Source organism: Mirounga leonina, unplaced genomic scaffold, assembly GCF_011800145.1.
Source record: "Mirounga leonina isolate KUSES-001 unplaced genomic scaffold, KU_Mleo_1.0 Mir_165, whole genome shotgun sequence".
NCBI classification, from domain to species: Eukaryota; Metazoa; Chordata; class Mammalia; order Carnivora; family Phocidae; genus Mirounga; species Mirounga leonina.
Window position 1 is genome coordinate 66,137,509 of NW_023270415.1, and position 26,096 is coordinate 66,163,604.

At 42.2% G+C, this 26,096-nt stretch overlaps 1 protein-coding gene, 1 long non-coding RNA gene and 1 pseudogene across 2 annotated transcripts in view; 1 reads left to right on the forward strand and 2 right to left on the reverse strand.

The window, feature by feature from the left end:
- Nucleotides 1-9,850, reverse strand: part of ANXA13 (annexin A13) — a 57,841-nt gene extending 47,991 nt beyond the window's left edge. The window contains exon 1 of the mRNA XM_035011875.1: nt 9,288-9,850. Coding sequence (XP_034867766.1) covers nt 9,288-9,302 — 15 coding nt within the window. The 5' untranslated portion in view covers nt 9,303-9,850. The remainder of the gene's footprint in view (nt 1-9,287) is intronic.
- The window catches only part of LOC118015186, a 57,095-nt gene extending 44,282 nt beyond the window's left edge, over nt 1-12,813 (forward strand). The window contains exons 3-5 of the long non-coding RNA XR_004680554.1: nt 5,510-5,567; nt 6,592-8,001; nt 12,800-12,813. This is a non-coding gene — a long non-coding RNA (uncharacterized LOC118015186). The remainder of the gene's footprint in view (nt 1-5,509; nt 5,568-6,591; nt 8,002-12,799) is intronic.
- An 11,232-nt stretch (nt 12,814-24,045) lies between these two features.
- LOC118014782 lies at nt 24,046-25,005 on the reverse strand (annotated as a pseudogene).
- Nucleotides 25,006-26,096: the final 1,091 nt, after the last annotated feature.

Genomic DNA, 26,096 nt, shown 5'->3' on the forward strand with positions numbered 1-26,096 from the left:
GGGCCTTTGGGTCTCACCCCTGTGCATCTGTGTCACCACCCCTTGTCCAGTGATCTTTCTATTAAAAATATGTATGGCGCACCTGTCAGGTGTCAAGCCCCAAAGAGACCGTGAGTAAGATGCACTATTTGCCCTGCAGAAGCTCCCAGCCGAGGGGGAGGGGCTAGCAGCTGCACAGGCAGGTGATGCTTGATGGCCTAAGTGCTTTGGCAAGTGAAGAGCTGTATTTCCCGGAATACTACACTTCTTGTACCTTTCTGTGTGTACTCCAGCACTGTAAAGAATGCCCTTCTCCACGTCAGGAAGCCTCTTCTACTCTTTCCTCCCACACAGCATCAGCTCCTCTTCTTTTTTTAGTATATGTGCTGCCGAAGCGAGCACATCAGCTCCTCCTCCATCCAAGTTTTGGACATGTTTCTATTTGTGCATCCATCATACATCGTTATAATTATTTATTTATTTGCCTCCCTTGGCAAATAAAATAGCTCCTGTGAGCTATTTTTAAGGGCACAGACTGTGGTCTTTTATTCCTCTTTTTATCTATAGAACCTCAAACAGTACCTGGCTCATAGGAGCTTCTCTTTCTTTCTTTCTTTCGTTCGTTCGTTCTTTCTTTCTTTCAGATTTTATTTCTTTGGGGTGGGGGGGGAGAAAGAGAGAGAGAGAGAGAATGAGCAGTGGTAGAGGGAGAAGCACACTTCCCGCTGAACAGGGAGCCTGACATGGGTGCTTGATCCCAGGACCCTGGGATCATGACCTGAGCTGAAGGCAGACGTTTAACCAACTGAGTCACCCAGGCACCCCCAGAGGAGTTTCTTTAAAAGAGTATGTTGAACTAACGGGAAGGATGAAGAGTGGCTTCCTTCCTCTACTGGTGGAGGGACTCTTGAGCTGCCTTTTCTCTGTGCAGTGCTAAGGTGAGTGGTGGGAGAGTGCAGCCTGGGGTCAGGTGGACCAGCAGAATGGGGCAGTTCCCTGGGTTGCGTTTGGTGTGTGAGGCCTTGGAGGAGGGTGTGGGGCTAAGTCGGCTTTAAAGGCCATCATCCGGGCATCTCTGCAAGCTGAGTGATAGGAGTGGTTCATAGCCAAAGCTGGACCATAGCTCCCAGACAAGGCCCATGAGATACTTTTGCTTCAACATTGATTCTCACACTTCCACGAACATCAGAATCACCTGGAGGGGCTTGTTCAGCTGCAGCTGCTGGGCCCTAGCCCCAGAATTTCTGATTCTGTAGATCTGGAGTGGGGCCTGATGATTCCTAACAAGCATTCCTAACAAGATCCTAGGTTATTCTGATGGTTAGTCTGATGATGGTCTGGGGGCCGCATTTAGGCACATTTCTGCACTAGAGGAACACCTGATATTAGACCCATGGCTCTCAACTTTGGGTACATTAGAATCACTTGGGGAGTTTCTAAAAATACAGATACAAGGACCTTACTCACACATTGGTCTGGGGGTGTACCTGGTCATAGGGATTTGGACTCCAACTAAGCAAAACATTGGTTTGAGTAAGGCTTATCTATAAAATGTAATGAATTTATTAAACTTTTATTGAGCATTTGCTATGTGCCAGGTTTTGTGTCATTGTAATGGGATACAAAGATGAACAAGTGAGTTATCAGTCCAGTGTGGGGGAAATGTGTGAACAGATAGTTCTAAAATCACATGGGAGGGGAGTGACGGCATTATACGCAGAGTAGCATGAAAGTACTAAGGAAGAGCATTGAATCTAGCTGGGGGGTTAGGGGAGAGGAAGGAAGCTCAGGGATGAGGGTAAAGGGAAGATAATGATCCAGTTCAATAGTTTTAGAAATACTAGTAGGTTAGCTTCTGGTTGGTATAATGTGAGCCCAAGGTACTGTGTGAAGAACTTCTACCTAAATCCCAATCTGTGCTTCACCCCTCACTAGACATTATTTAATCTTTCCTTGCTTCACTTTCCCCAGATTTCAAAGGGGAATAATAATACTACCTCCCTCACAGAGTTGTGTGAGGACTGAAGGACACATGTGCATGGAGTGCTTGGTAGGGTGAAGGGCTCAAACTTCATGCACACGGCCCATGCCCCTGGAACAGCTCAAGGTCTAGCAAGCACTTGAGAAATGTCAGTGGTCATCCGTATCCTTTCAGAAGGCCACTTTGAAACCTCTAATTATGTCCACCATCACTGGGAGTCTTGGTTCTTGCTGCTGTGCAGCAGAGTGGATATACATCGGGTTCCATCCCCTACACCAAGAGGCCCCAGGCTCCTACAGCTTTAAAGCTCTTGTGTCTGTTTTTTGGTTTGTATGTTCTTCCTTCTGTCAGTGTATTAGCCCTTGACAGTCTTTTTTTCCACCTCTTCAAAATGACTGCTTTTTATCTACCACAGATGAGAAACCCTCCAAAGCCAAGACTGTGTGATTGTGTTTAAAATACAGCCAACTTGTTTTTTGGGAGATTTTTGATTACTGCTTCAGTGTCCTTGCTGATTATGGGTCTGCTCAGGTTTTCTATTTCTTCCTGTTTCAGGTCTGGTAGTTTATATGTTTCTAGGAATGCATCCATTTCTTCCAGATTGCCTAATTTGTCAATGCCTATGAGCCAGTATAGTTGCTCATAATATGTTCTTATAATTGTTTGAATTTCCTTGTTGTTGGTTGTGATCTCTCCTCTTTCATTCATGATTTTATTAATTTGGGTCCTTTCTCTTTTCTTTTTGATAAGTCTGGCTAGGGGTTTGTTGATCTTAATTCTTTCAGGGTCCAGGGCCGGATGGCTTCCCAGGGGAATTCTACCAAACATTTAAAGAAGAATTAATACCTATTCTTCTGAAGCTGTTTCAAAAAATAGAAATGGAAGGAAAACTTCCAAACTCATTCTATGAGGTCAGCATCACCTTGATCCCAAAACCGGACAAAGACCCCACCAAAAAGGAGAAGTACAGACAGTATCCCTGATGAATATGGATGCCAAAATTCTCACCAAGATACTAGCCAATAGGATTCAACAGTACATTAAAAGGATTATTCACCACGGCCAAGTGGGATTTATTCCTGGGCTGCAAGGGTGGTTCAACATCTACAAATCAATCAACGTGATAAAACATATTAATAAAAGAAAGAACAAGGACCATATGATCCTCTCAATTGATGCAGAAAAAGCATTTGACAAAATACAGCATCCTTTCTTGATTAAAACTCTCAACAGTGTAGGCATAGAGAGAACATACCTCAATATCATAAAAGCCATCTACGGAAAGCCCACAGTGAATATCATTCTCACTGGGGAAAAACTGAGAGCTTTTCCCCTAAGGTCAGGAACATGGCAGGGATGTCCACTATCACCACTGCTATTCAACATAGTACTAGAAGTCCTAGCCTCAGCAATCAGACAACAAACAGAAATAAAAGGCATTCACATTGGCAAAGAAGAAATCAAACTCTCACTCTTCGCAGATGACATGATACTTTATGTGGAAATAAACCTAACCAAAGAGGTAAAGGATCTGTACTCTAAAAACTACAAAACACTTATGGAAGAAATTGAGGAAGACACAAAGAAATGGAAAAATATTCTATGCTCATGGATTGGAAGAACAAATATTGTTAAAATGTCTATGCTACCCAGAGCAATCTACACATTCAATGCAATCATTTGTATGGAACCAGAAAAGACCCCAAATAGCCAGAGGAATGTTGAAAAAGAAAAGCAAGGCTGGTGGCATCACAATTCTGGACTTCAAGCTCTGTTACAAAGCTGTCATCATCAAGACAGTATGGTACTGGCACAAAAACAGACACATAGATCAATGGAACAGAATAGAGAACCCAGAAATGGACCCACAACTCTATGGTCAACTAATCTTCAACAAAACAGGCAACAATATTCAATGGAGGGGTGCCTGGGTGCCTGAGTCGGTTAAGCATCTGCCTTTGGCTCAGGTCATGATTGCAGGGTCCTGGGATCGAGCCCCACGTTAGGCTTATTGCTCAGCAGGGAGCCTGCTTCTCCCTTTCCCCCTACTTCTCGCCCCTGCTTGTGCTCTCTCTCTTGCTATCTTTCTGTCAAATAAATAAATAAAATCTAAAAAAAAGAATATCTGATGGAAAAAAGAAAAGTCTCTTCAACAAATGGTGTTGGGAAAATTGGACAGTCACATGTAGAAGAATGAAATTGGACCATTTACTTACAACATACACAAAGATAAACTCAAAATGGTTGAAAGACCTAAATGTGAGATAGGAATCCATCAAAATTCTAGAGGAGAACACACAAACTCTTTGACCTCGGCCACAGCGACTTCTTGCTAGACATACCTCCAAAGGCAAGGGAAACAAAAGCAAAAGTGAACTATTGGGACTTCATCAAGATTAAAAAGCTTTTGCACAGCAAAGGAAACAGTCAACAAAACTAAAAGGAAACCTATGGAATGGGAGAGGATATTTGCAAATACATATCAGATAAAGGGCTAATACCCAAGATCTATAAAGAATTTATCAAACTCAACACCCAAAAAACAAATAATCCAGTCAAGAAATGGGCAGAAGACATGAACAGACATTTCTCCAAAGACATACAAATGGCCAACAGACATGAAAAAATGCTCAACATCACCTGGCAACAGGGAAGTACAAATCAAAACCACAATGATATACCATCTCACACCAGTCAGAATGGCAAAAACTGAGTAAGTCAGGAAATAGCAAATGTTGGTGAGGATGCAGAAAAAGGGGAACCCTCTTACACTGTTGGTGGGAATGCAAGCTGGTGCAGCCACTCTGGAAAACAGTATAGAGGTTCCTCAAGAAGCTAAAAATAGAGCTACCCTATGACCCAACAATTGTACTACTGGGTATTTACCCCAAAGATACAAATGTAGTGATCCGAAGGGGCACATGCCACCCAGCAATGTCCACAATAGCCGAACTTTTTGAAGAGCTGAAATGTCCATCGACAGATGAATGGATAAAGAAGATGTGGTTTATATATATAATGAATATTACTCAGCCATCAAAAAGGATGAAATCTTACCATTTATATTGACATGGATGGAACTGGAGGGTATTATGCTGAGTGAAATAAGTCAATCAGAGAAAGACAATTATCATATGGTTTCACTCATAGGTGGAATATAAGAAACAGCACAGAGGATCATAGGGGAAGGGAGGGAAAACAGAATGGGAAGTCATCAGAGAGGGAGACAAACCATCAGAGACTCTTAACTCTAGGAAATAAACTGAGGGTTCCTGGGGGGGAGGTGGGTGGAGGGATGGGGTAACTGGGTGATGGGCATTAAGGAGGGCACGTGATGTCATGAGCACTGGGTATGATAAATAACTGATGAATCACTGAACTCTACATCTGAAATTAATGATGTATTATATGTTAGCTAATTGAATTTAAATAAAAAATAAAATAAAATACAGCCAACTTTGAGGGGGAGGCTTGTTTTTAAATGAAGAAGGAATGCTTTAGTACATGTCATGTTTTGACATCAGAGGCACTTTTTATTTCCTCCTATAGCCATGGTGGTGTTCTGAAGGACTAATTTTCTGGGATAAATGATTTCCTGATAGAAGAGGTAGGACTGCATGGTCTAGGCTGGTTTCTGCTCGGTTTCTTTCACTAATTCCTTGGGGTTTGGGATCACACTTTAAGGCACACTCTCAGTTAAAGCCATACTTACTTTATCCCAAATTCCCAGTTCACATTTTTACTTCCCTCCAGAGCCTCCCTTCTTTTCTCAGGCATCTGGACCGATTCCCACCTGTTGTTTGGCTCCTGGGTGTTCCTAATCCACCTGCGTCTGAGCTTGCCTATTCCCCTCCTGTAAGTCCCAAACTGTTTTCCATTTTAGACAAGATTTATGTTGGCTAAATATTGGCACAAGCAAGTCATAATGTGGCATGTTCTCAAACACCGTGGCAGATCGCTGAGCAGATGTTCTAACATTGACAAGTTGGTTTTCACTTACGGGCACTTACAATGATACCTGCTTCTTCGGTGGTATGCTGATCTGTTCTTGGAAGAATAGTGTTATGCTCCAGTTCAGCATTTCCCAAACTCAGCTGCACATTTAGCAGGACCTGGGGAGCATTTGCAAGTCCCAGTGCCCAGGCCAACCACCAGACCAGTTAATTCAGACTCTTTGGCCGTGGGACTCATGCTTCAGTGGTTTTTAAAACTCTGCTGGTGATTCCAATGTGCAGCCAAGTGTGAGAACTTGCTCCCTAGTCTAGTGCTTCCCAGACTGTCAAGCACATAAGAATCACTGCAGGATCTTGCAAAAATGCAGATCTGATTCAAGAGGTCGCCATGGGTCTGGGATTCTGCATTTCTAACAAACACCCAGGTAACGTAGATGCTGCTACTAACCCAGAGACCAAACTTTGAGGGTCAAGGCAAGTCGTTCCTCGTGCCTGTTCATCAGACTTACAAAGAATTTTCCAGAAATCATAAGTCCTCTTGAGTTTGTGATTATTTCAACATTTGGCCATGGCTCCCCTAAATCTTGCTCCCTCCCTATTGCTCTGTCCATACCCTGCAGCCCTACTCTAATGGCAAAGGGATTTCACTATTGATCTCAATTTTGTATTTTCCTCCAGATAACGATTCTCCTGAAAACAACCCACGCAAGAGAACAGAAGAGTCATCTTGCTAAACTGAAGCAGATTTTCCTGTGGATCTTATTTTTCTGTTGATGCACAAAGTTCACTGAGCATAAGGTCATGTCCTCTAGGCTAAGCAAACTCTGAACATTGTGTGATTTAGCAAATGATAGTAACTCCTTATCTCGGTTGTTACTGCTCCACATAGGTTAGTCACCAGCACTATGTCTTCAGTTAAAGAAATCATTAATGATAGCGAAAGAACTGGGGGAAAGCACAAAATAAAAAAGTAATTTTCAGTTTTCAGAATTGGCTAGGAAGGCCTCTATATCACAGTTCCTTGGAAAACGTAATTTCCTGGCCAATATCCTACTGGCTTTGGAGTATTGTTTGTCAAGCAGTTGTCTGTGGATCCGGGTCCGTGGATCCGGGTCCGTGGACATATCCTTGGGAATTTGTAACTTTCCTAATCTGTGTTTGCCGCTTGCTGGTAATAACTTAAAAACTAATGTAAAATGTATTAAATCATCAGGATGACCAAGGGCTAACACACAGTTTCAACACCTACATTTATGTTTCTATTTATGATTGTATATAAGCCAGATAGCCGTGTTTTAATTGTTGCAAGCCAATGATAAAAGAATAGAGAACAGAGGGAGGTAAGTTTAATGCAAAAGTCATGCATGTTAGCCAAGAGAAGTCCTGATTGTTTTATAGGGAGTCTTATAAACAAAAGTTTCTCAGTTTTGGACTAGAGAAACATTATAGTAGAACTAAAAAGTTACACACCACATCATATTTTAGACATGCTGTAACACAAAAGAAACCACATTATAGTAATCAGGACCATTTTTTTACATTGACTGTGGCCATTTAATTCCAGCAAAATAACATTATCTATTACACTAAATCAATAACATGCATTTGCTTGCACATTCTCAACTTGGATTTTACTAGTATTTAGTTTTATATATTGGTTTTGGTTGTGCAGTTGCTTCAGAACCAGAAGCATTATAGTTAGAAGTTTGTACATATTCACGTTGCTTTCTAATATAAATAATTGAAGTCATTACCAGGATGATTTTCTGTCCTTTAAGAAGGTTTTGCATTTGCTTACTTAGAAACACAGTCTTAGAACACATTCGTTCCTTGTGCCATGTTAAATTCCATTCGCGTTTTCTAAAATATCGTAGTGGCCATATGGTAGCATCATGCTGTCCATTATAAGGCATGATTAAGGGGATACTGTAGGGAAGGGAAGCAGAGCTCCTAGATCACCTTTTTACATTAGCTGCAAACCTTGTAACAGACATTTTCCAGGGAAAGATTTCCCTGCTTGGAAGTCATGCCTGCTGATGACATTTGCAGGCTGGAGGATTGTGGAGGGTGCAACTGGACAAGTCATTGGTGAGTAATACTGGGCCCATGAGAGAGCCCAGTCATACTTATGATTTGGAGGGAAAACCAAATGCTTACAGGCTGTTGGGCCTCTGGCTGTCCACTCCCTGATGGGTGGCTGAGAGGCTGCACGGCTGCCGAGGGTTGGACGTCCCCTTTGGGCAACTGTTGACTGCCTTCTGAGAGGGAGTAAGACTGGCTCTGAGGATTCAGAAAAGAAATACATAAAAATGCTAGACCACTCACATAAGCCAGCTGCCTCATGGGGATGACACTTAAAAGATGAAAATGTCTTCCTAAACGGCTATGGCAGGGGCTCTCTGCAGCTATCAAAAGTAGTATCTCTGAAAGATATACTGAATGGCAGGCTCTTGGCTAGCAAAAAAAAAAAAAAAAAGTTATCTACGGAAGATTTTAAATATGACACCTCCCCGAAGAAGTTATTTGTAGGCTTGCAACCACTGAGTGCAAGTTTAATTTGTAGCAAAGGAAAAAAACTTCTAAACAAAGTTATAGTTTACAGAACATTTTGGAGTTTTATTCTCTTTGGTCCTAGTTTACATAGAATAAGTCACTGCTGTGGGGAGCTAGGTTCAGTAAGACCTTATTAAAATGCTTATTGCCACAGCTTTAGATATATAAAAAAATCAAGATTTAACTGTGCCCTGCCTTGGGCATAGTTGGTTCCAAATGGTAGTATTGTAGGCAGTTTTCAGTCATTCATAGTTTATAGACACAGTATTCACATGGGCCTAGACATTTCAGAAAAAAACCCACAAAAACCCCAAACATTAAGTCCATTCCCTGGATATCTGCAAATATCTGAATGTTTGATGCTGCTTAGAAATAATACTGGAATATTTTCACCTTCAGCCCAAGGTATATACAGCCTTGTAGGAACACTTTTACCTTGGCCTATGGATATTTGCAACACGAACCTATCTTCCCCAAAAACTCGGATGAGCATAATTTGTGAGGTTTTGTGCGACTTCGCCACAACGAACAGCTTTGGTCATATGTTCTGCAAATCCATATGAACCGTTGGCTCTGTTTACTGTCTCATTTTAAATGCTTCTCTTTAGCCCCTCCTAAGAGATTTTTGACTAATGGAGAAAAAGTATATTGCAAGTGCATTTTAAAAGCCTGGCATGCCGTTGTGAAAACCAACAATAAGGAGTAATCACAATGATCAAGCGTAAAGGTATCAATCATGATTTCATAGTTTAGTTTAAACTTCTCCACATGCTAACTAAAACGAAAACTTTGTTTGACTCCCAAAGGCAATAAATACTTACATGACGATTGCCCATTTTCGGCTTTCTAAGGCAGTTGTTCTGTATTTCATTAAGAGATCAGCTCTCCCACAGGCCAAGTTTATAATAGTTTTCCCAGGGCACAATATCGCTTGAGTTTAATAAGTAACTTTTGGCATTGAATTTGAATACATTGTTGGGGATGGGTAGGGAGTGGTGATAGTTACAAATGAGCTTAACCTTCCCAAGCTGTCTTTCTAGGCCATCTTTCCAAAATAAAATATTTATTAGTACATCAAGTATAGGCTTTTTAGGTTGAATAGCTTATTCTCAACTAAACCTGTCTCCCTTCTGGATTATTGAGTCGCTATTTTTTTATTTGGGCTATTTATTTAAAATTTTATACCTTGTAATAATAAAAGCATTAACCGAACAAGACTGAAAAAATCTTACTGTTTTACTAACATCACTATTACTATTACACAGAATCCTTTTGAGGGTGATGCCAACATCATCTTTATAATCTAGCTAGTTTTTAAATTGAAAAAGTAGTATGTGCAGATGGTAATTTTTTCCCTAATAGTGTGAAAGGGTACTGTGAAAAGTGAGCCTACTGACCTCCCAGGCCCTTTCCCAGTGGTTTCTTGATGGTTTGCATACTCAGCCTTGTCTGCCTGTCTATTTATCTCTTTTTCTTCCTCCCTCCCCCCTCTCTCCCCCTCCCTCCCTCCCTCCCTCCCTCCCTTCCTTCCTTCCTCTCTTCCTCCCTTCCTTCTTTCCCTGGCCTGCATTTTTTTGTTTGTGTTTTGTTTTGTTTTATTGTCAACAAACGGGTTTGTGCAATACATTCTTTTCTATGCTTTTATGCTTCATATACTAAAGAGATATATGACACTGGCACATTTTTTTTCCAGTGGCCACATACTAGTCTTATATGAATGTGAACCAAACCTTATGTCATCAGTCCACTGTTCAAGGTCATGTCGGGTTTTTTTTTTTTTTTTTTTTTGGTCTTTTGTGTGACTATCTTCATTTATACATCTTTGCCTGTGTGTGCATGTTTATCTGTAGAATAAAATCTCAGGGTATAATTGCTGATCAAAGAGTATGTGGTATGTGTTGTAATGAGCACTGGGTATTCTATAAGACTGATGAATCACAGACCTGTACCCCTGAAACAAGTAATACATTAATGTTAATTAACTGAATTTAAATTAAAAACATTAAAAAAAAGTATATGCATTTAAAATTCTAATGGGGCACCTGGGTGGCTCAGTAGGTTAAGCTTTGGCTCAGGTCATGATTCCAGGACCCTGGGATTGAGCCCCCAGGTCAGGCTCCAGGGAGCCTGCTTCTCCCTCTCCCTCTGTCCCTCTCCCTCCTTGTGCTGGCTCTCTCTCTCTCTCAAATAAATAAATAAATAAAATCTTAAAAAAAATTCTGATAGATCTTGCCCAGTTGTCCTCTGCACAGACATCAAAATGCTGAACTAGTCGAAGTCCAGCTGACCCATGAGCCTGAATTTCTTTTCCTATTTATTTATTTATTTATCTATTTTTGAGCCTGACTTTCAAAAGGTGGAATGTGTATCTCCCTACAATAATATGCCAGGGCTCATTTTTTTCTACATTCTGGCCATGCTAAACACTATGAGGGTTTTTCATCTCTGCAAATTTCACAGATGAAAAATGATTACCTCTATGTTTAATTTACATTCTTTTTTTTTTTTTTTTAAAGATTTTATTTATTTGAGACAGAGAGAATGAGAAACAGAGAGCATGAGAGGGAGGAGAATCAGAGGGAGAAGCAGACTCCCTGCCGAGCAGGGAGCCCGATGCGGGACTCGATCCCGGGACTCCAGGATCATGACCTGAGCCGAAGGCAGTCGCTTAACCAACTGAGCCACCCAGGCGCCCTAATTTACATTCTTTTGATATTCTTCAAATTATATATCACACCTCTTAAAGGTCATTTGCATGAATTTTTCTGTGGTCTGCTTATGTCCTTTATTTTTATTTTCAGTTATTAATCTCTTCGTTGTTTCTTTGTAACAACACTTTATAATAAGATCTAGGCCTTTGTCAAATGTAATAATTATTTCTCCCCAATTTGTTGTTTGTCTTTTGTTTCTGTTTGAGTGTGTTCTGAGCACATGTGTGTGAGTACAGAAAGTGTTAGTTTTTATGGATATATTGGCTTGTTTAGAAAAACATCTCTATATTAAGATGATTAAGACTTCTTGTACACTTTTTTCAAGTTTTTTTAATGGCTTCTTTTTTATTTACATATTTTTTATTTTCATTGTTTTTTAAGTGCTCTATGCCCAGTGTGGAGCCCTATGCAAGGCTTAAACTCACGAGCCTGAGATCAAGACCTGAGCTGAGAACAAGAGTTGGATGCTTAACTGACTGAGCCACCCAGGTGCCCCATAATGGCTTCATTTTTAAAGGCATTTGGAATGCCTTTAATCCATTTGGAATTGATATGATGTAGAGTAAGGAAGCAATGGTTTCAGCTTTAATTTTGCTTATTCCATAGATCCTAGATAGTTAGGAAATAATTCAGCTTTCCTCATCCGGTCCAAGAGTCCATCTTTATTTACCCTAATTCCCATGCAACATAGTATTAAAATTCTCGTGAGTTTATTAAATTCTGATTGTATATATTCGTTCTTTTGTTCTTTTTTTTAAATTTTATTTTGTTAATCACAATGCATTACTTCATTAGTTTTTGATATAGTGTTCCATGATTCATTGTTTGCGTATAACACCCAGTGCTCCATTCAATACGTGCCCTCTTTAATACCCATCACCAGGCTAACCCATCCCCCCACACCCCTCCCCTCTAGAACCATCAATTTGTTTCTCAGAGTCCATAGTCTCTCATGGTTCATCTCCCCCTCTGATTCCCCCCCCTTCATTTTTCCCTTCCTACTATCTTCTTTTTTTTTTAAGATATAATGTATTATTTTTTTAAAATTTTTTTTAAAAAGATTTTATTTATTTATTTGACAGAGAGAGACACAGCGAGAGAGGGAACACAAGCAGGGGGAGTGGGAGAGGGAGAAGCAGTCTTCCCACAGAGCAGGGAGCCCGATGTGGGGCTCAATCCCAGGACCCTGGGATCATGACCCTAGCTGAAGGCAAATGCTTAACGACTGAGCCACCCAGGTGCCCCTATAACGTATTATTTGTTTCAGAGGTACAGGTCTGTGATTCAATAGACGTACACAATTCACAGCGCTCACCATAGCCCATACCCTCCCCAGTGTCTATCACCCAGCCACCCCATTCCTCCCACCCCCCACCACTCCAGCAACCCTCAGTTTGTTTCCTGAGATTAAGAATTCCTCATATCAGTGAGATCATATGATACATGTCTTTCTCTGATTGACTTATTTCGCTTAGCATAATACCCTCTAGTTCTGAGCCATGTCATTGCAAATGGCAAGATTTCTTTTTTTTTTTGATGACTGCATAATATTCCATTGTATATATATACCACATCTTCTTTATCCATTCATCTGTTGATGGACATCTTGACTCTTTCCATAGTTTGGCTATTGTGGACATTGCTGCTGAAAAAGAAAAACAAAGCTGGTGGCATCATAATTCCAGACTTCAAGCTCTATTACAAAGCTGTCATCATCAAGACAGTATGGTACTGGCACAAAAACAGACACATAGATCAATGGAACAGAATAGAGAGCCCAGAAATGGACCCTCAACTCTATGGTCAACTCATCTTCGACAAAGCAGGAAAGAATGTCCAATGGAAAAAAGACAGTCTCTTAACAAATGGTGTTGGGAAAATTGGACAGCCACATGCAGAAGAATGAAACTGGACCATTTCCTTACACCATACACAAAAATAGACTCAAAATGGATGAAATGTGAGACAGGAGTCCATCAAAATCCCAGAGGAGACCACAGGCAGCAACCTCTTCGACCTCAGCCACAGTAACTTCTTCCTAGACTCATTGCCAAAGGCAAGGGAAGCAAGGGCAAAAATGAACTATTGGGACTTCATCAAGATAAAAAGCTTTTGCACACAAAAGAAACAGTCAACAAAACCAAAAGACAACGGACAGAATGGGAGAAGATATTTGCAAATGACACATCAGATAAAGGGCTAGTATCCAAAATCTATAAAGAACTTATCAAACTCAACACCCAAAGAACAAATGATCCAATCAAGAAACGGGCAGAAGACATGAACAGACATTTTTCCAAAGAAGACATCCAAATGGCCAATAGACACATGAAAAAGTGCTCAACATCGCTTGGCATCAGGGAAATCCAAATCAAAACCTCAGTGAGATACCACCTCACACCAGTCAGAATGGCTAAAATTAACAAGTCAGGAAATGACGGATGTTGGTGGGGATGTGGAGAAAGGGGAACCCTCCTACAGTGTTGGTGGGAATGCAAGCTGGTGCAGCCACTCTGGAAAACAGTATGGAGGTTCCTCAAAAAGTTGAAAATAGAGCCATTGTTCTTTTGTTCTTTAACCTTTATCTGTTGAGTGCCTTGGATGTGCTAATTGCTAGGACTACAACAATGAATAAGATAGATTCAAATTTTCTCTTCCTAGAATGTAGTCAAGTCAACCATTACAAATTGTACAGCCTGTGAGGAAAACCAGCAGGATGCTATGATAGAGGCCAATGTGCGTGTGCGTGCGTGTGTGTGTGTGTGTGCGTGTGTAATTTACTTTAAGCTGTGGTAAAGCTCTTCAAGGAGGTAACATTTAAGCTGTGGACTGAAGGATGAGGAGGAGCCCATCATTTTAAAAAACAAAGTGTTCCAAATCCAATGCTCTTCGTTTGTGCTGAGGCTCAGAAATTGGAAACAACTTTGCTAACTGAAGGAAAAGAAAGATGATCAAAGAGACCAGAATGTATCGTGTGCCAGGTGGGAGGACGGGTGCAGGAGGTGAACAAGACAAAACTCTCCTCCAGGAATTTGCAGTGGAATGGGGTTTGGGGGATGACAAGGAGACATAAATTAACAACTAATGCTTTGACCATTCTCTGTGATTTTGGCCTTTAGTATCTAATTTGGGCTCTATAGGTCTCTGCCACCTTTTCCCAGCCCCAGACTTCTCAGGGCCAAGTTCTCCTGCCCCACATCTGTGCTGGTTTGGAACCACCCTTTGTGTCACCAGCCCTTCCTAGAAGGCTTGATCAGGGATGTCTTCCTCCCTCTCTTCCTCTCCCACCCCAGGTTGTTGAAGCTCAAAGTTCAGGAGGAGCAGGGCAATTTGACGTGCGGTGATAAAAGTAGAGATAAGTTCTGTTCAAAGGCTCACAGGAAATGCCTACAGAAGAGATATAATTTATGGCTCCAGGGAGGTGAGATAGAAAGCTTAGAAGCCATGTGAGAAGCTGACACACCTTTTTATTTTTCTAGATCACCACCATTGTAACCACCTCTTGGTAATTTCACATTGCACATGGTCAAGTTTGGATCTGATTGGAACGGAGCTGTTTCTAGTGTCACCTCCTCTTTTCTGCTTCCCCAGCTGGATGGATCCACAGGAAGATGGCTACAATAATTCCAAGCAATAGCAGTAGGAGGAAGGAAGGGGAATTCCTGTGACCCCAGGTCATTTCTGGGAGGCTGTCATGGTTGGGGGAGGAGGAGAGGAGAGAAGAGTAAGCAGACATTTTAGGGGAGGGAGGGCACAGAACAGTGAGGGGGGAGGGGTTTTGTTATCATCTTAAATATTTAGTGATTCTAACTTATTATAGGTTCCACCTCATATTTTTCTTTACTAGACTGGGCCTGTTTATTTACATCTCTTGGACTTGGTGGTTCTCAAAGTGGTGATGCCAGTCAGAGTTCTAATCTCCTTCTAACCTTGGAAGTCTCAATAGCAAGTCATAAACTGATCTTGCCAAAGAGAGAGGCTTTTCCTTCTATGCCACCCACCAAGGTTAAGTTTCTAACACTTCTTAAAAATGTCATTTATACATCCTTATGGGTTAAATTGTATCCTCCAAAGGACATGGTGAGGTCCTAATCCTTAGTACCTGTAACTTTATTTGGAAATAGAGTCTTGGCTGATATAACCAAGTTAAGTTGAGGTCATTAGGATGAGCCCAAACCCATTATAACTGGTGTCCTTCTAAGAAGAGGAAAACAGCATGTGAAGACATAGGCTCATAGGGAGAAGGCCATGTGATGATGGAGGTTAATAACTTTTCAAGGGCAAAGACAGGCCTATTGCTTGCCAAATCCCACAGTGTCTCCATATAATGGCTGCTTAATAAAAGTTGTTACTTGACTAAGACAAAAAGACTGACATCTGTAGGAAATGATTACAGTTGCTAACAACAACTGTATTTCTATACTCCTATACTTTTCCAATAGTAAAAACCCTGAAAGTAACACATCATCATGCAAACATAAAAACAAAAGTCTCATGGTACAAAAAGCTTTCTTAACTCAGTAATTGGTTAACTAGTACTTGTATGTTTGCCACATGCAAGATACCATGCTAGGCTCAGGGCATATGAAAAATTTAGGACATAGCTCCTACCCCTGCCCTGTTAGGTTTTTATGCTCCAGTTGGGGAAATAAAACATCCATATAAGAAAAAAACACTTTGATTTAATATAACATTTTGTGGCAGGAAAACCATAGCACTGGGAGAGCAAAGGCCTGGGTTTTAGGCTGGTCTCTGCTACAACTTAGGAGTATGCTCATATTAGAGTCACATTCTCTCGAGTTCTTGGGTTTCTATTATAAAAATGTAAGAGTTAACTTCATCTCTGTATTTACTTCCAGACCTAAAATACCAGGAATAATTTGGATTTAGGAAGACATACTGGGACTCTAACAACCTGACTCATAATCACTTAAGCAAACAAGGAATTTATTGGCTCACATAATTGGAAAAAATAGTTAGCTTTGGGCATAGCAGGATCTAGCTACTCTAAATATATCACCAGAATCCATGTTCCATCTCTACTTCTTAGTTCTGCTTTCTCCCTTTTCAAAGGGATCCCCCTTCTCAAGGGCAAGATGGCTGCTGGTGATTCCACATTTTCATCCTCACAATTCCAAAACTAGTGAGAAGAAAATGAGAGCTTTCCTTTCCTCCAAATCCAAATATACATCCTGATCTGAATCTCTGGTGGCAATTGGGACTCATACTTTCTCTGAACTGGCCACCATCGCTCGGGGGATATAGTGAGGACTGGATTTCCATGCAGCGGCCACTTTCCAAAGGCTCCTTCCTGTGGGCTTTGTCCTGGGAGCTTTGCTTCAGTGCCGGTTAGTGGACAGGGCTCCACTGTCCGTCCCTTGTGAAGATGAACCACCACTTTTGGCCTACACTACAGGGTTTCAGATCCCTGCCTTCATTCATTAACACATGTATCATTTGCTACATTCAGAGTGTTATAACTCAGTGCTGAGCACCATGGGGCAAAAGAAAGGAAGGTCAAAAATAGGGTGCTTGCCCTCCAAGAGCATAATGTTTCTTTGTAGGGAATAAGATATTAAAAAGAACAGTTGTCAGCCAAGATATAATTGATGTATGAAATGGCTACTGTAAACTATATTATGGACTATTATAGACGAATACAGACTACGATAAGCTATTCTGTAACTAGAATGTTACGGAAGTTGGGGAAGAAGAAATGGTGGCCCAAAAGAATGAGGGAGGCTTCATGAAGGCCTGGACCTTACTCTGGCAAGAATTGGAAGGGTGGTTAGGGGAAGGGCGTGGAGGGGTTGGCATTGGAAGTGGTGAATGCCTTTAGGGAAAGAGCAGGGGAGAATATACTGTGTTGAGGAGTGAGAGTGAGCTGAGGGGACTTGGAAAGCTAACCTAGATGGGATGGGAACGCCTGCTCTTGAATAGCGGCAAAGCCATGAAGAGAACCCAGGGTTTCAAGCGGGAGTGGCTGGCATTCAGCGCTGGCATCTTCAGCTATGGGGCAGTCTAGGAAGGAGCTACTCTAGGAGGAAATGTGGATGCTGAGGTGCCAGACGGCCTGCAAAGGGAAGAGTTTAAGGGGCAGGAGGAGGAAGAGGTGCCAGGCTTCGCTGAGAAGTCAGGGATGGAGCCGTCTGGGGATCCATCCACACAGAGGGAAGGTAGAGTCTTGAGATGTGTGCAGGAAAAGAGAGCAGAAAAAGACCATGAAAGAAGTCAAAAGGTTCATCAGAGAAAGTGATAAAACACACACGAGATACAACAAATGAGTATGTAGTATCACTGGATGCAGGCTGCCTCCCCCAGGTCAGCCCTCACCCTGTTTCCCTGCTTACACCTTCTCACCCCAGGACAGGACCTCCTATGGACAGCGACTTCCTCCTCCTCCTCTTCACCTCTGTCCCTCCGAGTCTTGTATGGCACTGGTCCCATGGGAATCATGGCAGCTGACTTACAACGTGTCTTTGTTGAGTGAGTGGCCAAGAGCAATGAATTCTTTAGAAAACTGCCTGTCATAGGGGACATTTTGTGGTGACCATCTCCAAGGGATATAATAATTGCTTGAGCAGGAATTTAGTTCATGTGACTTTTCCATAAATAAATAATCTGGCTGAAAAGTGTGTGTGTCTATGTGTATGTACACAGGGTTTTCTCACTTTCAGTCAATTTGGGGTAGGAAAGCTGAGATTCACATCCAAAGATGAACAAGGATGTGCATGTGACTGATCCTGCAATTCTTAAATTGTTTCCCATTACCATTCTTTTAAGGGAGATTCATTAGCACATTTCAATCCACGATTTACTTATATATTGCGTATTTAATGTGCCAGGTGCTCTGCTGGACACTGGGGATTGGTGGTGACAGGGTGAGTTTGGGCCCTGGTGGAACTTACCTTCTATTGGAGAAACATAAACAAGTCCACAAAGACACAAACAACAGAGTGACAGGTTGCCAGGAGTGTGGTGCTGTGATGGGAATAAGCTGGGTGATAGGAAGGTGAGCAAGTGGGGAGGCCAGTGGTGATGGGACAGGAAGGGGCAGTCTGCATGAGGAGGGGACCTAGATGAAGCATTTGAAGAACTAGGGGAGGCAGTTTAGGGAGAGAAAGGAGGCCCCCAGGTAGAAAGGCTCTAGTACATTTGAATGGCAGAAAGGATGGCAGCTGGAGAGTGGGGGAGAGTGGGATGCTGGTTGGGGGGGTGGCGAGGGTGGAAGCAGATCCAGCTAAGCCTTGTAGGCTGTTGGGGGGTGGGGGTTCGGAGGACATTTGTAGAGAACTGTAAAATCACTAAGAAGTTTTAGATGACAGCATGGCAGGATCTGAGTTAACGTTTCAAAGATCACTCTACCCATGTGGTCTCTGATGGACTTGAGGGGACAGAGCGGAAGAAAAGAAACAGGTTAAGGGTCTTTCACAGTGGAGTAGGTGAGAGGGGCAGGTGGCTTGGATGCAGGTGTGGGGTTGAGAGATTTGGAAGTAGGGCCAAGAGGACTTGTTGGTGGGTTGACTTGTGGATGGAGTGTAAAGGAGAATCAGGGGTGCCTCTTTCAGATTTGAGGCTCAAACTCTTGGGTGGAGGCAGTCCCAATCACTGAAGTAGCGGGAAGAGATCTGGGAGCAGGGGGAGCAGGACTTTTGGCTTGGATCTTTTTAGTGTGGGATGTTTATTAGCCACCCACATGGAGATATCAGATCAGCAGTTAGGAATGTATGCATGATGCCTGGGCTAGAGACACATTTGGAGTCATGAGCACACATGTAAGTCGTGAGCAGGTGGAGATTCCTGAGAGAGAACATGAGGATAGAGAAGGGAAGTGCAGAGAAGGAAGGAGAAGAAGAGAGAAGGCCCAAGACTGAGTCTGAGGTGTGCCAACGCTTACCTTCTGGGCAGAGAAAGGGAGGGGAGACAGCAAAGGAGACAGAAGGAGCAGGGAGTAAGAGCAGAGCAAAGTCAGAAGAATGTGATGTCTAGAAAGGCAAGAGGGTATTTCAAGAAGGAAAGTAGTTAACTATGCTGACTGCACCTGAGAGAAATATGAAGCAAACAAAGTGTCTAAAATATACTTTATTTGTACAAATTAACCTTACAGGTTTTCAGGAATATACATATCACATAAACAGAAACTATCTCAGATAGTCTTATTTTTTAATGACTAATTGATAATAAATAAATTCTTTAAAAAATAAGTAATAAATTCTTAATTAAATTTTTAAAGATTAGTAAATTTAATTTGATTTGTGTAAAGAGATTTGATTCCAGAGTCGGCTTGGGTTGGGTTGAGGTAAAGCAGGTAGTTGCTCACACGGTCACTCCAGGGACACCGAGGTCTCCTTGGCTACCTTACCCACAAGGCACTGGGCACTGTCTTGCTTCTCTGTAATTGAGGACTGATGACTGGAAAGTCCTTTTGTCTTCCTGGGCTTCCAAATTTTTTATAGCTGTAAAGCGAGGGGGTTAGACCAGTACCTTGTAAAGTCCCCTCCATCTTAAGACTACTTTGATTCTGGGGCGCCTGGGTGGCTCAGTCGTTAAGCGTCTGCATTTGGCTCAGGTCATGATCCCGGGGTCCTGGGATTGAGCCCACATCGGGCTCCCTGCTCAGTGGGAAGCCTGCTTCTCCCTCTCCCACTCCCCCTGCTTGTGTTCCCTCTCTCGCTGTCAAATAAATAAATAAAATCTTAGAAAAGGAAAAAAAAAAAAGACTACTTTGATTCTGAGATTCCAGGTAGGACCATTTATTTAGTCCTTTCTTACACAAAATGAATGAACCTCGATAAAAACTGTTTTGTGGCCGTTCCAAAAATTTGTGTGCAAAAGAGTATTTTTTTTTCTAAAGATTTTATTTATTTATTTGACAGAGAGATAGAGAGAGAACACAAGTAGGCAGAGGGAGAAGCAGACTCCCTGCCGAGCAGGGAGCCTGATGCGGGACTCGATCCCAGGAGCCTGGGATCATGACCTGAGCCAAAGGCAGCCGCTTAACCGACTGAGCCACCCAGGTGCCCAAAAGAGTATTCTTATTTCTGACTTTTCATTTCATGATTCTGAGCAAGGCCGCGTCAGTAGCAAGATGCAAGATCCGCATTTTCAACCCCCTATTACTTTTATGGCATCCTAAAGCCTGTTCCATGTTAGAGATCAAATTTCACTTTATAAGGGTACACAATGACTAAGTTACCTAAGATAAGCGTTCTTTGCCTTCCACACCTCTCCCCTCGCCCCCATTTTGGCTCTATTTTGCTGGCTGACTTCAAGACCTGAACTTTTTATAAAGAAGGTACATATTGAAAGTTATTTGTTCTGAGGCCCTTTACTCTCTCAAGGACCAGAACATATGTGGGCTCCCCTCAGGAGCTTTATAAGCTTTACTTGATGATATACACATGGCAAAAGGTAGACTACTTCAGTTCCATAAAAAATCGTTTTTTTAGCCTGCATTTCAGATCTCCTGAATATTCCGAACTATCTTTAAATAAAGGCGGTAGAAAATTGCGATGTGAGCCATGCATAACAATAATGGATAAATAATTAATAGAATAGGAAGCTAATAACTCACTTGCTGATCAATAGAACATAGAAAACGTCATTGCCAAATGGTGAAGTGATAAAGGTTATACATCACTTTTTAATGGATAACTAAGGCTTCCGAACCCTTCCTGAGAGTCAAGACTACTTTTAGAGATAGAATTCTCAAAGTAACAAGGGAGTCAAGCATTATGAGGAATTTAATTAGTAATTAGGCACAGAGACTTATTTTATTTACCATAATTTAGTTTTTAAAATTCCTTTTCATTCTACTCATATTTATCAGCCCCCTGAGAAGAGCAAGCTGAAATTTTGCATTTCACTTCTGGGATACATGTTAAGTGTTTAGAAAACATGAAATCTTTTAAGTTACCAGTGAGTGAAGATATCTAGCTGGGTGTCATATACCCGAAAGATGTTTAATAGCTAGCTGAGAAAACAAACACACAGACAAAATAATTATCTGCTAAGTAGATGCACAAAATGAATAGTGTTAAGAACGGAAAAAAACACTTTTTCCCCCTGCTAGCAAATATAAAAATCCCATATGGGTTTTTTTCTAATCTTTTTCCATATAATAATATTCTTTTGTCCTTAAGTCAGTGTCATCTGGGAAATTCTGGGGGTTGGAGGGAGCCCTACTGAGGCAAGTATTTAAAACTAATTACTACAATAAAGACTATTAAAAAGATTTTTATTTTTCTGAAAACATACACAAAAACCTTGTAGAAAAATCAACTGCATTGTATAGGCATGTGGACATCACTCAACGTTGACAATAGTGAAACCCTAGGTGCCTAATTATAGATATTGTACACGCTGCAGATTTTTTTAATTTGGTAGAATTTTGTCTACAGCAAGCAGCCAAGGTGAGATTGTACCGTACCACCTGAAGAGAATCTAGGCGCTTGAGAGGCCTGCAAGGACTGCAATGGAGAGGAAGACTGGAAGTCAGCACACCTTGGGTTGGAAAGTTCTGATTATTTTGATATGTCAGCTGGACTGGGCTAAGGGATGCCCAGATGGCTAGCAAAACATTATTTCTGGGTGTGTCTGGGAGGGTGTTTCCAGAAGAGATGAGTATTTGATTCATTAGACTTGAGGAAAGATCTGCCCTCATTGATGTGAGTGTAGAATAGGAAGGGAAAAGGAAGGGCCAATTTCTGCTCTCTCTTCCTGGGCTGGGATGTCCCTCTTCTCCTGCCCTTGAACAGGGGTGCTCCCACTTCTCAGGCCTTTGGATTTGGACTGAATTATACCACTGGCTTTCTTGAGTCTCCAGCTTGTAGAGGGAAGATTGTGGGACACCTTGGCCACCTGTGTGAGCCAATTAATACACTAAATGAATCAGTCAATCAATAACTCTATTAGTCAGTGATATGTATATCTTCTATGAGTTCCATTTTCCAGGAGAACTCTAAGATGTAAAGTTTTTGATAAAGCTACAGTAACTGAGTTGAATCATCGTTTTGGTATTTAAAGGTATATCAGCCACTCCTGTTTCATTCCACTGCACAGCACTAGATGTTTTATAAATGTCTGCTGAACCAAAGCAAACTCGCCTCCCTCCCTACTAGGTGCTGAGCACTGTGCAAATGCTAAGATAAAGGTGATGAAGATGTTCCTGGTATCACTGAGTGCACAATTGTGGAAGAGACATGTAAGCATCATTTTATGCAGTGAGGGAAGTGCTCTGTGGAGGCTGTCCTGCTGTGAGGTTTATGTGTACCTGGACACTCAATCTTTTTCTTTTTGGGGGTGATACAGAGTTTATGGATTTTGATTTTTCTCTTTACAACAGAGATCACATCTACATAGTATTCTGCTAGTCTACATGGCTACCTTAAACCTAGAAGTCTAAACCTAAAAGGGTTTAGACTTACTATGAACGGGCTCAATCATACAGAAACATATACACACTCACACTAATTTTCTTAAAACAGTAGTGCATGCATTCTATTCTACTATAAAGCCAACTTTGATTAAAAACCACTACTTTCAAAGATTGGCCTGATTTTTGAAGGTGAACCAAGATACACACCGTATGATTCTAAAATCTATTTTAGCTTTTGTACGGTTGTTATCTTACTGGACTATAGTGTATGTTTTTTAAAAGGACACTGATGAGGGGCACCGTCTGGTGTTACCTTTAACCATACCTAGTTTCCTCCTTCTCCCCCCAGAAAACTTTGGCCAAGAGTTCTCCATCATAAAGACTGAAAGGACCCAGTGATACTCCAGCACCATGGAGGTAAGAGAAGCAGGCACCAGCCCTCCTTTGACTCTCCCACACTATGCTACCTGTAAGTGGTTCCAAAACTAGAACATAGACTGCCATCCTTAAAATCTTAGGGGACGTGGAGAGTCAGCTAGAATAGGGGAAAAGAAAGTCAGAGGTGGGTGGGGAAGTAGGTGAGCACATGAAGAGCCACCTGCTCTGTCCAACACCTGTGTATATGTGCTTTAACTGAATGAACTCAGGAGGCCACCAATAGCAGTGGACCTGCTCAATTCACCTTTCAAATCAGAACAACAAGACTAAAAAGCTCAGGTGTGCGTTTTCTTTTTTTTGAATGCTGTTTTTTAAAAATGTTTTATTGTTATGTTAATCCCCATACATTACATCATTAGTTTTAGATGAAGTGTTCCATGATTCATTGTTTGTGCACAACACCCAGTGCTCCATACAGAACGTGCCCTCCTCAATACCCACCACCAGGCTAACCCATCCTCCCACCCCCTCCCCTCTAGGACCCTCAGTTTGTTTCTCAGAGTCCATCATCTCTCATGGTTCATCTCCCCCTCCGATTTCCCCCCTTCATTCTTCCCCTCCTGCTATCTTCTTTTTTTTTTCTTAACATATATTGCATTATTTGTTTCAGAGGTACAGATCTGAGATTCAACAGTCTTGCACAATTCACAGCACTCACCATAGCACATACCCTCCCCAGTGTCCATCACCCGGTCACCCCATCCCTCCCACCCCACCCCCTACTCCAGCAACCCTCAGTTTGTTTCCTGAGATTAAGAATTCCTCAGATCAGTGAGGTCATATGATACATGTCTTTCTCTGATTGACTTATTTCGCTCAACATAATACCCTCCAGTTCCATCCACGTCGTTGCAAATGGCAAGATCTCATTCCTTTTGATGGCTGCATAATATTCCATTGTGTGTGTGTATATATATATATATATATATATATATACACCACATCTTCTTTATCCATTCATCTGTTGATGGACATCTTGGCTCTTTCCAGTTTGGCTATTGTGGACCTTGCTGCTATAAACATCGGGGTGCACGTACAGGCATGTGTTTTCGACTATGCAGAGGTTCCAGCGGTGATGAGGAGCTCCTAAGCAGGATCTCGACTCCTCGGGCACAATCGGATGCGTGCACACAGCACGCCCAGCGGCTGGATAGCTGCTGATGCCAGTGCCGCTCAGATAAGATGCACTAGGAATTCCTGTAGCTTCTTGACAACTAGAGCCTCGTATCCCTCGGCAGAGAGGTCAGAGGGCTGGGCCAGACTGCCAGGACAGCTGCTGACGGTCCCTCTGCACAGCTAAGAGGGACACTCTGGTGTTTGGTTTCTTTGAACCAGTCTGAGTTGCTGTGAGCTCCACAACAGTGCCGCTGTCTCTGTACGTAATCCCCCGCCCAGCTAGCAGCATCTGTGGCTGTCCCATTGCAGGTCTCCCACATTGTCTGAATGCCGCCATCATCCTCATGTTCAACCTTTGCTCTGTAAATGTATCCCCAACCCATGACAACGACTTCTGTGACAAAAGCCAAGAGCAGGATGATGACAAATGTGGCAAGTCCTCAGCGGCTTTCTGGGATTGTGGCACAGCTACCAATTAGCCCAATAAGGAAAAGCGGGGCTCCTACAGGGTGATCAGGACAGTGGGGATGAGAGTGTATGCATCTTCATCATAAATGATAAAGATGTGGGCTCCCACGTGGCATAAGATGCCAGCTGACCCCCAGAAGTTGAGGTGGGGCAACACCAGCATGGACCTGGAGGAGGTGCTAGCGCACAGACCCATGGTGCCCGCAGCCTGCTGGGAAATGCACAGCCTGCAGGACGCTCACTGCAGCACCCCTCCCCCGTGCCCTCGGGCAGCCCCAGCCCTGGTGAGGACCAACACTCCTCCTTTGGGGGAGTCACTGTCTCATAGCTCTGATTTTGGCCAATGGGAGGCTGAAGACAGGCAGGAGCCAACAGATGCTTCACCCCTTTGCCCCCCAGTAACTGTTTTGAGGTGCAGTAGGTTCATACTGCCTCGAGAGGCATCACACAGGACTAAGCAACTGACTGTTTTCTTTTTTTCTTTTTCTTTTTTAAAGATTTTATTTATTTATTCATGAGAGAGAGAGAGAGAGAGAGAGAGAGAGAGAGAGAGAGGCAGAGGGAGGAGCAGGCTCCCAAGGAGCTCGGGAGCCCGATGTGGGACTCGATCCCAGGACCCTGGGATCATGACCTGAGCCGAAAGCAGACGCTTAACCATCTGAGCCACCCAGGCGCCCAACTGACTGTTTTCTTGAGAAGCTGTAGGCCGTTCAGGACCACGGTACTTTGTATTTGCTTTCGGGCCTTTCCTGCCTTACGTTGTTTCCCCTTCACTCTTAGTGTCCTGGGATTGTACCCCCAGTAGAGTGCTAGCATGTGCTTTATCCATCTGTTTGCTAGAGAATCGGGGCAAAGACACTGTCTTTGAAAGTTCTGGAATACTACCTCTTGGTGCTCTGGGGGACCTAATCTAAGGTGAATGAGTAAGGGAAGAAGGAAAGGGAGCGGAAATCAGGAAAGGCTTCCAGAAGGAGGTGACTCTTGAACAGATCTTAGAAGGAAAAGTAGGGGATCATCAGGCAAAGTGGGGTTCATAAAGGAAGATAAAACAACACAAGCAAAAGTACAGAGAAGTGGAATTGTGTTTTATTCAGGGACTGGATTTTCTCCTTGGAAGGCTGGTAGAAAATCTAGAAGTTTTGAAGCTTTCCTATTATTGGTTACTTATTGTTATTACTACTACTTAATAATGTTTAAAAGTAATCATTTTAAGTAATGTTATTAATATGTAATACCTAATAATACTATTATTTATTATTAAGTAATAATAATACTAATAAGAATGATATTATTTAATCTTATTAGCTACTTGAAGTCTTACTAATATTGCAGGGGTAGAGAGAAGCTACTTTCACTTCTCCCCCAATAAACCTTCCACTGAGGAGCCAGTAAGAGGTGAGAGTGTTTAGGAAGACCCTGGACTTGGCAGATGGCGGCCTGACAACTGAAGCTGACTCACAGGCATGTGCCCCTCAGTGTTGCCCCCCACCATGGGTTTTCATGTACTTTGAATGGGTTGC